This window comes from Pollicipes pollicipes, unplaced genomic scaffold, assembly GCF_011947565.3.
Source record: "Pollicipes pollicipes isolate AB1234 unplaced genomic scaffold, Ppol_2.1 Scaffold_6138;HRSCAF=7277_pilon_pilon_pilon, whole genome shotgun sequence".
Taxonomy (NCBI): Eukaryota; Metazoa; Arthropoda; class Thecostraca; order Pollicipedomorpha; family Pollicipedidae; genus Pollicipes; species Pollicipes pollicipes.
The window spans coordinates 13107136-13118549 of record NW_023596818.1 but is presented as its reverse complement, the minus strand read 5'-3'; the positions used below and the strand labels follow the sequence as shown (position 1 = coordinate 13118549).

Genomic DNA, 11414 nt, shown 5'->3' with positions numbered 1-11414 from the left:
ATTAGTCGAGAAGAAGATACGCTCCCGCCTGAACTGGTAATGGCGTGCTGGGCGCCATTACCCCGCCATTGCGGCTTTCGGCTCGCGCTCCAGGAATGAGAGCCATTTCCATAATGGTCTCCGGTACATCGCTGTCGTGCAAGATGAGAGTGTCCTGCTTGCGTCCGGCAGCGGCTGGCGCCGTATTGCATTAAAGCTCGTCGTCGGACCGCTGACGCCATCTCTGTCCGACGAGCGACATGCCGCGGGCGCTCTGTTTCGGTCCGCTGACTGGAGCGCGGCGCCGGGCCAGCGACGGCAGTGTGGTTATCAGGCTTACCCGAGAGCTCCACAGTCGGCGCGGGCCATTCACTGCGGACCCAAATGACTGTCGGCCGCCCGGGGCCTTCTCAGAAGGCGTTCGAGGTCAGTTCGTCCGGAGCGCTCCCTTTACGACGGTGCTCGTTTAGATCTGGTCTAGAAATACGGACAGCTTCAAGGCCTTAGTAAATGTGGACGTTTTGGAAAATGGCATTTTGATGTTCAATAATATTTAGCGTTGTCCCATTTTCTGTCTGGCATGGGAAAAGACTCCCTGCTCTAACTGCTTTATAATGCATGTCATGCGCTGTTATTCTAAAACCAGAATCGCATATGGGGATAAATGGATGTGCGGCATTAATTAAATATCGCACATACTTAGGCCATTATAAGCATATATTTCCTTAAAATCAACACGCAACAGTAGCCTCTGAACTATTTACCACTGCTTTGGAGTTTCATATCCTGCGTACTGGAGACCTTTATTTTCAAAACTCATTCTGAATATGACAGCTAAGTCAGGCGGTCACCGTTTGTTGCCGCCTGCAGCTTAAGTTAACCGTGAGAGACATTCGACAGGATCAGCCCCAGTGACCGGCGACACTGGGGTGCCCGGAGCGCTCTCCAATTTGACCAGACAAACTGAGCTGGTGCTCCAGTGGTGATCCGCGCGGCTGCGGCTGGTGACCGCCGCCGGCGCCAGCCAAGCGACAGGCGTCGGCGCCCCGGCGACGGCTGAACGCCGGGAGCGGGGCTGCCTGAGCGCCAGTCTAAGCCCGCCGGCGCTGACCTTTTGGCTGTGATGTGATCCCAGAGAGAGCTCCCCAGCACTGTCGGCTGAATTGACTGCGACTGACCTTTTCACTGACATGTTTGCGCTATCCGAACACGGACTGTGGTGGGACTGGTGTCGCAGCCGACTCATCACGGCAATTAGCTGTCCGCGTTATTAAGTTACGCGCCTGGAGAGTATAGCCGGTCTTGTCGCCGTGATTCTGCTGATCCAGTGTGAAAGGAGGCGGACTGCTGGGTATTTGGCGGCTCCGTGCCGGCTGTGCAGGTGTGCCACTCCCGGCCGACGGTGGTGGGACCTCCCCTCAGGTGGACCGGTCCCAGCTGACGGCGGCTGGTGGGACCTCCCTCAGGTGGACCGTCCCAGTGACGGCGGCTGGTGGGACCTCCCCTCAGATCTACCGGTCCCAGCTGACGGTGGGGGGACCTCCTTCAGGTGCACCGGTACCAGATGACGGCGGCTGGTGGGAGTGTCGACCTCCAGCTGACGGGCTGGGGGACCTCCCCTCAGGTGCACCGGTACCAGCTGACGGCGGCTGGTGGGACCCCCCCAGTGTACCGGTACCAGCTGACGGCGGCTGGTGGGACCCCTCAGGTGCACCGGTACCAGCTGACGGCGGCTGGTGGGACCGCCTCAGAGGTACGGTCCCAGCTGACGGCGGCTGGATGAGAGACCCCCCCCCATGTGTACGGTCCCAGCTGAGGCGATTGATGGTACCTGCCCTCAGGTGTACCGGTCGGAGTCGGCCCACGGCTGGGTGGAGGTCACAGACGGGCCCATATTCTCCGCCGACAAGAAGTCCGCCCTGCTGCTGGACCGGGTGCGGACGGGCCGAACGGCTCTTCACACAGATCTGATGGTGAGGCCGCACGACAGGCGTTGTGCTAGCTCTGTTGCGGGACCCTCGCCAGATGTCGTGTGTTGCTTCGCGTGATGTGTCTGGCAACAGGCTAATCAGCGATCCGACAACCAAAGTTACAAAGACCGTAAATTCCGTACATTCTTCAGCGGCCATGATTCTGGTCCCGCACTTTAAACCGAAACGCAGTGGTTAACACACCACGATTCATTTGACAACAAGTATGTTTATCTGCAAGGCAGGCTACACGATTGTCTGACATTGAGGAATGCCTTGGACCGTCAGGCATAACTGCTGAGCAAATGCCAAGGATGTTAGCCTGGCTGTCGCGAGTCGTGCCGTGAGCTTGTGGAAATTTGGCCGTTGTAAGAGAAGCTTCCTCAACATTTGGTGGGTTTTAAAAAGCCGGGCTTTAATGATCTGGTTCCAAGTCATGTTCATGTTCATTTTACTCACGAGTTATCCAACAAGTGGCTTTCGTTTGATTTGATGTCACGACAGCAGTAGTGTAAGTTGCAGTATCAAAACATGACACAATGGCAACCGCATTCGAGCATTATTAACCGTCCCGTCGTTCACACAAGCTCAAGTACAAATTGCTTATCAAATCTAGATCGTCAAAGCATGTTACACAGCGGCAAATAAGCAATGTACACAACGGCAATCAAGCGTGTTACACAACTTGGCCAGCAGCCTAGTGCGGCTCTTCAAACCGAGCTGTAGCACCAAAGGTGATCCACTCAACTGCGGCCGATGACCGCCCGTCTGACAGTCTCGTCCAGCCTGGTGCCGGCTCCTTCAAACCGAGCTGTAGCACCAGAGGTGATCCGCTCAGTACGGCCGGTGACGGCCGTCTGACGGTCTCGTCCAGCTGGGCTGGCTCCTTCAAACCGAGCTGTTGCACCAGAGGTGATCCGCTCAGCTACGGCCGGTGACCGACCGTCTGACGGTCTCGTCCAGCCTGGTGCTGGCTCTTCAAACCGAGCTGTAGCACCAGAGATGATCCGCTCAGCTGCGGCCGATGACCGACCGTCTGAGGTCTCGTCCAGCCTGGTGCCGGCCTTCAACCGAGCTGTTGCACCAGAGGTGATCTGCTCGGCTGGGCCGGTGACCGACCGTCTGAAAGTATCGTCCAGCCTGGTGCCGGCTCCTTCAAACCGAGCTGTTGCACCAGAGGTGATCTGCTCGGCTGCGGCCGGTGACCGACCGACCGTCTGACAGTATCGTCCAGCCTGGTGCCGGCTCCTTCAAACCGAGCTGTTGCACCAGAGGGTGATCTGCTCGGCTGCGGCCGGTGACCGACCGTCTGACAGTATCGTCCAGCCTGGTGCCGGCTCCTTCAAACCGAGCTGTTGACCAGAGGTGATCTGCTCGGCTGCGGCCGGTGACCGACCGTCTGACAGTATCGTCCAGCCTGGTGCCGGCTCCTTCAAACCGAGCTGTAGCACCAGAGGTGATCTGCTCAGCTACGGCCGGTGACCGCCCGTCTGACAGTATCGTCCAGCCTGGTGCCGGCTCCTTCAAACCGAGCTGTTGCACCAGAGGTGATCTGCTCGGCTGCGGCCGGTGACCGGCCGTCTGACAGTATCGTCCAGCCTGGTGCCGGCTCCTTCAAACTGAGCTGTTGCACCAGAGGTGATCTGCTCGGCTGCGGCCGGTGACCGACCGTCTGACAGTATCGTCAGCCTGGGCCGGCTCCTTCAAACCGAGCTGTTGCACCAGAGGTGATCTGCTCGGCTGCGGCCGGTGACCGACCGTCTACAGTATAGTCCAGCCTGGTGCCGGCTCCTTCAAACCGAGCTGTTGCACCAGAGGTGATCTGCTCGGCTGCGGCCGGTGACCGACCGTCTGACAGTATCGTCCAGCCTGGTGCTGATCCTTCAAACCAAGCTGTTGCACCAGAGGTGATCTGCTCGGCTGCGGCCGGTGACCGACGTCTGACAGTATCGTCCAGCTGGTGCTGGCTCCTTCAACCGAGCTGTTGCACAGAGGTGATCTGCTCGGCTGCGGCCGGTGACCACCGTCTGAGTCTCGCAGCCTGGTGATGGCTCCTTCAAACCGAGCTGTTGCACCAGAGGTGATCTGCTCGGCTGCAGGCCGGTTGACCGACCGTCTGACAGTATCTCGTCCAGATGGTGCCGGCTCCTTGCGGGTGCGAGGGGGTGGTGACGGGCCGGCTCTGTGTGATATGATTGGTCACCTCCGCTGATGCGGTTTATTTACAACGCCCAAGACCCGAGACCCGAGTCCCTCCCACCCTCTGTCCTATCCCTCTGTGGCTCCCGACCTGGGTCTGACCCTCCGTGCCGTGCTCCTGCCCACACTTGTCGTCTGTCCGGCGCGCAGACAGTGACGCGTCCCGGCACCGGTCAGAGGGCAAAGTCGCACTGTGGCCAACCGTAAATCTCCGTCAACAAGTGCTCGGCCAGCCCATATTTCTGCCTCTAGAGTGGCAAGACGGGGCACTCCGGGTTTGGTTATGGGCGACAGCGGCGGCCGAGTGCTTTGAACGAACCAGACACTTCAACAAGGGTGTGTGAGTTGGCGACTTATGCTTCACAATAAAGAGAAGGAGAGTGGGTGAAAGGGCGACTACTCAAACCATGGGCAGTTTGTGTCAACTGTCGCCATTTGTAAGGCGTTACAACCAACGGAATCTCATGCAGATTCCCAATGTTTCCTGAATATTCCTTGTTTGTGATTGGATTGATACCTTTCCCTTTGACGTCGTCGTGTTTTGTCAGTAACGATGGCGACATTTTGCGAGGCTTTCATAATCAGGGTGAAATTGAACTTCTAAGATTGCGCCAGCGGCGATCTATTTTCTGTGTGTCGTGCGCCAACCAGTTTGGTATGGTTTCAACCAGTACATCCAACTAAGATTTTGCGTTAGCACGTGCTGATCGGCTCGATGATCCCGGTCTTTATTTCGATGTCTGACCTTATGTTACGGCAGGCATGACGCCCTGAGTTTGATGCTCGTACATCCGCCATCCTATATAAGACCAAACTCGTTTTCCAGGTGGACATTGCCCGCAGAGAAGCGTGACACAGCTAACTCAGGAGCGGGCGGATGTGGTGAAATTGCTGTCATGGAGCAAAGGCTTCATGTGAGTGCAGAATCACCTGGCATTCACCTGTCAACCACCCATGAATCATCTGTCACTGCTCCCGTTCATGACAATTATGCTCCAGAGGTTATGTCGCCCTATCTCTGTCTGCTCCTCTGTCCCTATCTCTGTCTCTGTCTCTGTCTCTGTCTGTCTCTGTCTCTGTCTCTATCTCTGTCTGTTCTGTCTCTGTCTCTGTCTTGTCTCTGTCTCTGCCTCTGTCTCTATCTCCATCTCTGTCTCTGTCCCTGCCTCTGTCTCTGTTCTCTGTAATGTCTTTGTCTGTGTCTGTGTCTGTCTTGTTTCTCGCTGCTCTCTCTGTCCCCGTCTCTGTCTCTGTCTCTTTCTCTGTTTGTCTCTGTCTATGTCTTTGTCTCCGTCTTTGTCTGTGTTTGCGTCTGTGTTAAGTCTGGCTCTGGCTCTGTCTCTGTCTAGGTCTCTATCTCTGTCTCTGTTCTTGTTTCGGTTCGGTTTCGGTTCGGTTTCGGTTTCGGTTTCGGTTTCGGTTTCGGTTTCTGTTTCTGTTCTGTTTCTGTTTCTGTTTCTGTTTCTGTCTTGTCTCTGTCTGTGTCTGTGTCTGTGTCTGTGTCTGTCTCTGTCTCTGTCTCTGTCTCTGTCTCTGTCTCTGTCTCTCTATCTGCTCTGTCTGTCTCTGTCTGTCTCTGTCTCCGTCTCTGTCATGTCTCTGTCTCTGCTTTTGTCTCTGCCTATGCCTCCGTTTTGTCCCTGCGTTTGCGTCTGTATTTAGGTCTGTCTCTGTCTTTGTCCATGTCTTTGTATCTGTCTTGTTTCTGTTTCTGTCTCTGTCTCTGTCTCGGTCTCTGTCTCTGTCTCTGTCTCTGTCTCTGTCTCTGTCTCTGTCTCTGTCTCTGTATCTGTCTCTCTCTCTGTCTCTGTCGTTTGGTCTCTGTCTCTGTCTTTATCTTTGTGTCTGTCACTGTTTCTTAGTCTTGCTTCTGGGTCTGTGTCTGTCTCTGCCTCCCTCTGTCTTTGTCTCTGTCTCTGTCTTTGTCTCTGTCTCTGTCTTTTCTCTGTCTTTTCTCTGTCTCTGACTCTGTTTCTGTTTCTGTCTCTGTCTCTGTATCTGGCATTGTCTCTGTGTCTGTGTCTGTCTCTGCCTCTGTCTATGTTCTTTTTTCTGTCTCTGTCTCTGTCTCTGTCCTGTCTTTATCTCCATCTTTGTATCTGTCACTGTTTCTTCTTGAGTATGTCTTCTGTACCTGTCTCTGTCTCTGTCTGTATATCTGTCTCTGTCTCTGTGTCTGTCTCGTCTTGTCTATGTCTCTATTTCTTTCTCTGTCTCTGTCGTTGTCCTTCTGCACTATCGCGCTGTCGCTCTCTGGCTCTCCCGCTCTTTTACGCCTGATCTGCTATCAAATCGCGACTGAGCTAGGGGTGGAAAAATCTCACCAAAAGTCTTCATATACGATGCATCGGATTCTTTCCGAATATTTTCCGAGCGTAAATGCTATGAGGGATGTCTGCACCAACGACGTCAGCTTAGTCGTCTTATGAACATTCTAGCGTTTGGTCCAATACCACGTCCCCTCCTCAAATGTGGTGGGCCAAGCTGACTTATTAGCGGCCAGCATGATGCACTTGACAGCGTCGCTGCTTCCGCACCGCATCCTCACGTCCGACCTCCTAACGCTGGGCTTCCTCAGACACTACCTGTCAGCGTGCCAGACGGGCGGGTCAGCGCCACCTGTTCCGCGTGAGCGACCACCAGCTCGCCGCTGTCGCGCGCGGCTCGCTGCCTCACCTGCCCGCCGCGCCGGTCGCCGCCGCCGTGGCCGACAACGCCACCTGTCTGCAGTACGAGGCGCTGTTCAGCCCCGCCGGTCGGCAACGCCTGCGCTGTCTGGGCCCGGTCGTGCCGCAGCTGACGTTGCCGGCCGCCGGTGACGCGCCCGCCTCCTCTGCGCAACAACACGCAGTTGCGCGCCGCCGCCGCCAACCTCTCGCTGCCGGAGGTGCGCTGCTGCGGGTGGCGCTGCCGGCGGGGGCGCGGCAGTGGTGCGGCTGCAGGTGCCGCCGCAGTACCGCGCCGGGACGCGGCCGCCTTCCCGCTGCTGGTGCGGCTGGCGGCGCCGGCCGCCGACCGCCGCTGGGCCGTCGACTGGTCGGCTTACCTCGCCGCCCAGCAGAGCTTCGTCGTCGCCGATGTGACGCTGCCGACGCAGCCGGCGCCGCACGACGACGACCGGCTGCCGGCCGACGACGGTGTCGGCGTCGAGGAGGTGGACGCGCTGAGGAAGGTGGTGACGCAGCTGACCTCGACGCTGGACTTTGTCACGCCGCTCCGGGTGATCGCTGTCGGGCACGGGTACGGCGCGTACCTTGTGCTCACGCTGCTGGCGAAGAACGGAGAAGCTGCTGAGGTGTGCGGTGGGCAATAGCGCCATCACGTCCTGGGAGATCTATGGTGAGTTTTGGATCGATCCTTGTTGGGCTGTTGGCAGCACTAATGCCCCTTCATCCCTGTCCAGTGGTTGCTTGACAGCTTTGGGCGTTGGGCTCAGAACCTGACCTGACCTGACCTGATCTGACCCGTCCTGGCAGCGTCGGTGCTTGGCAAGCGCCGGCAGGTTTCGTGATCTGCCCTAACTTGACCTGATCTGGCCTCGAAAGCTTTGGTATCGAACAAGCTCCGGTTGGGCTCTTAACCTGACTTGACCTGACCTGACCCGTCCTGGCAGCGTCTGTGCCTTGCCAGCGCCGACAGGGTTCGTGATCTGACCCTAACTTGACCTTATCTGGCCTTGGAAGCTTTTGGTGTCGGAAAAAGACCCGGTGGGTAGCGTAGCCCTGACGTGACCTGACCCGTCCGGGCAGCGTCGGCGCGAGCGAGCGGCGTCTGGGCCGGCCGCGGACGACAACCAACCGAGGCTTCTCTGACTCGGCGCTGGGCCGGCGGGGCGCCAGCGCTGGACCGGTCGGCGCCTGCTGCTGGTGCACTGCACGGCCGACACCAGCGTCAGCGTGCAGCACACCTTCCTGCTGGCCCGCCAGATGGAGCGCGGCCGGCGCCGTCTTCCGCCAGATGGTCAGCGGCCGGGACGGCAGTTCGAGCTCGGGGCGGCAGCGGGGGGCGAAGACGGATGTGCTCTTAAGCTGGGGCATGGTTAATGTAGAAAGATATGCGATGGGCGTGGTTTTGTTAAGCGGGAGCTATCAGGATAAACCTGCTACCTTCTCAGCTTGAGCAGGAAAAAAAACGCTTCAAGCTTGTCGCCTGCCCAGGACAGTTCTGAAAGCTTGTTGTTCGACGAAGGCTGAGGAAGGGATGATGATTTTCCCGAGTGGTCCGGTTAATAAAACAAGCTGGTTGAAATATTACCTTTTTACATGTGGTCTTAAGGAAGTGTTGGGGCTAGTTTTGTGATGGGGAGCCTGTTTGCGCACGTTGTTTGAGGTGTTACGGATGTGTATAAAGCAGAGACAGCACATCAAATTATTTTGTGAATAGTTCGATGCGTATGAAACTGAAACACGTTCTTTTTAGTTTTTGGGCTCGCTCCTTGACTCGAAACTGGATGTTCTGCCACCCGGAAATGTTCACAACTGCTGTCCCAATGGGCCCAATGTAAACAAAGCATTCTTTGTCACCGGGACACATGCCCATTGCCAGCATCGCGCCTCTGCGGGAATGTGATGCGCTTTCTTTTTCTGATAATCGAATCTGCTTCTTGCGATCAGATTCGAACGGCAGCTAACAGTGACTGACGCCTCGTGCGGGCCCCCTGACGGCGCGGCTGAGCCGACCCGTGCCGTGCCCGCAGGTGTACCCGGACGAGGGGCCATCAGCTGAGCGGAGTCACCGAACACCTGTACCGCACCCTGGACCAATACTTTCCACGAGTGCTTTCTGCCTGAGAACGTCAGTGAATTGGTGCTCGAGGACATATGAGATAGGGCCCCCAGCGTATGCTGTGGGGGCGACACATGCAAAAGAGACCGAAACTGACAGTAACCCCCGGGACGGAGGGCGGCACCGAGGAGCCCGGCTAGCCGCGCCGGGCTGTGGCTTGGGCCCGAGGCCGGCAGAATGACGAGGCCGGAGCCGGAGGCGCTCGGCGCCCGGTGAACAGGGGTGAGGTGCGGCTGCCAGGGGCATGGGAGACCAAGCAACGGTCCTCGGACGCCACGGGAGGTCTGGCCCGCTGCAGGGGAGTTCGGCTTCTGCGGGGGGTCCGGACAGCGCGGCGGGTCTAGCCGCTTTGTGTGATGTAATCACCACCGGCAGTGTCGCGTTCCTGGTGCGGGCTGGTTGTTATGTCCGGCAGACAGACTCGCCGGTCAGCCCGCTGGACAGCGCGCCGCAGTCATTGTATCCCGTTCGATGTGGCGACCGGTAGGTCCGAACCAAGAGAGGTCGCAGCGTCGCGCCGCCGCCGTGGCAAGCCCACTCGTCCGTGTCGCTGTCGGATTTACGTCGGCTGGAGCTGGCGTCTCCTTCAGTCGCTGTTCTGTTATCATCATGCGCCGGTTGCGTGTTACTCGTTTGTGTTGGTGTTACTATTGTTGCTGTGAACGATGCACCCGCGCAAGACGTTTTCATTGTTGGCATGGTGGTAACCGCACCGCCATAGGAAGCATCACCGAGCTGTCATTGTTATAATAAATATGTTCACTGTCGACAGCCGGTTTGCATGATTTGATGGAGAGCAGCGGCCAAATCAGCACTGATGATGAAGTCACGCCAGACAGCCAACATCCCTCAGAGAGATAACACTAAGTTATCTTAACGAGGCTGCTTTTCTATTGCTGGAGCCAGATGAATTAGTTCCATGCATCTTCCACAGGCTCTGAGGCTGAAAAGTTTGAATAGATGTTTGCTTTACTTGCATGTATGGTGATGTTCCACTGCTCTTGTAATTCAAAGTTCGAATTTGGCTCGGACTTCAATCTTTAAATTTCACACCAGTTCGGCGAACTGTCTGGCAACCTGCCGAAGCCCAGAGAGAGAGAGAGAGAGAGAGAGAGAGAGAGAGAGAGAGAGAGAGAGAGAGAGAGAGAGAGAGAGAGAGAGAGAGAGAGAGAGGAGAGAGAGAGAGGATGGGAGAGAGAGGAGAGAGAGAGAGAAGAGAAATATATATATATTATATATATATATATATATATATATATGCGGAATATGCCTGTACATACATATGTATATATTCGGAATATACGTGCGTGGTACACTAAATGCATGCAAATGACTCAATTACTGATAGCATAGGAGGCTGCATTTCACTTTCCGTTAGGCAACGCTCCTCTTTGCGGTCAAGCCCGTACCCACATTTTGCATCCAAGCCGCACTTAGTGAGAGAGCAGGCATCGCCGAGTCCGTGGGCACTGACAGGTCCCCGAAGGCTCGGTTGGCGACCCACTCAGATGTCCGATTGAGGGAGCAGGGTCCGTGCTGACGTTGCAGTCACCGCTGCGAAGTAAAATTGGGTCCACCGACCACGCACTTTGCGGGTGCGTGAACTGTACGTAATGCGTGTCCTCGCTAGACAGCGCTGCAGCCAGGGAAGAATGCAAGCATGGCTCCAAAGTTCGCCTAAGACCAAAGACCGCAAACGTGACGCAAAAACTCGAGAGCGCGATTCGGCGCAGTGTTTCATGCTTGAAAGCTTAATCTAAGCGCTAAAGCGTCTGCAACGCAAAGCGGTGCAGCGTTTCCGTCAGCGTTTTTAATGCAATTACAAGCGAGGTACGCCGCGGCATCTGTGGCATGACTGGCGCACGTGATCTCTGACAGCGAGGCGCAGCCTGGCTTCCCGCTGGCTTGGACTGGCGTCGCACGGGCCAAGCGTGGCCCGCCGGCAGTGATTCACTGCGTCTGGCGTCGCACGGGCCTAGCGTGGCCCGCCGGCAGTGGTTCACTGCGTCTGGCGTCGCAACGGGCCTAGCGTGGCCCGCCGGCAGTGGTTCACTGCGTCTGGCGTCACACGGGCTTAGTGTGGCCCGCCGGCAGCGGTTCACTGCAGTCTGGCGTCGCACGGGCTCTGGCGTGGCCCGCCGGCAGTGGCTCACTGCGTCTGGCGTCGCACGGGCTTGGCGTGGCCCGCCGGCAGCGGTTCACTGCGTCTGGCGTCACACGGGCTTAGCGTGACCCGCAGGCAGCGGTTCACTGCGTGGAACTGAAGGATTGCCGCGCTACCGGCGATGTTTGGCGTCTCAGAGACGGGACTTTGAGCTCCGACGGTCGCGGCTGGTGCGCCGGCGGTGGTGGGAGTTGTCCGGTGCCGGCGGACGCGGTGCAGCGGTTTCGGGTGAGCTGAGGGCTCAGCTGCCTGTTCCCTGGCCGAATGCCGCATCCTTGTTACCGAATGGTGAGCCGACTCCACTAAAACTTCTCACT

General features: G+C 57.2%; 1 protein-coding gene across 1 annotated transcript in view; it reads left to right on the top strand.

The window, feature by feature from the left end:
• LOC119105325 (prolyl endopeptidase FAP) overlaps positions 1–8873 on the top strand; it is a 16436-nt gene extending 7563 nt beyond the window's left edge. The window contains exons 7-9 of the mRNA XM_037228792.1: positions 1821–1952; positions 7303–7450; positions 8845–8873. Of these exons, the coding sequence (XP_037084687.1) occupies positions 1821–1952; positions 7303–7450; positions 8845–8873 (309 nt within the window). The remainder of the gene's footprint in view (positions 1–1820; positions 1953–7302; positions 7451–8844) is intronic.
• Positions 8874–11414: the final 2541 nt, after the last annotated feature.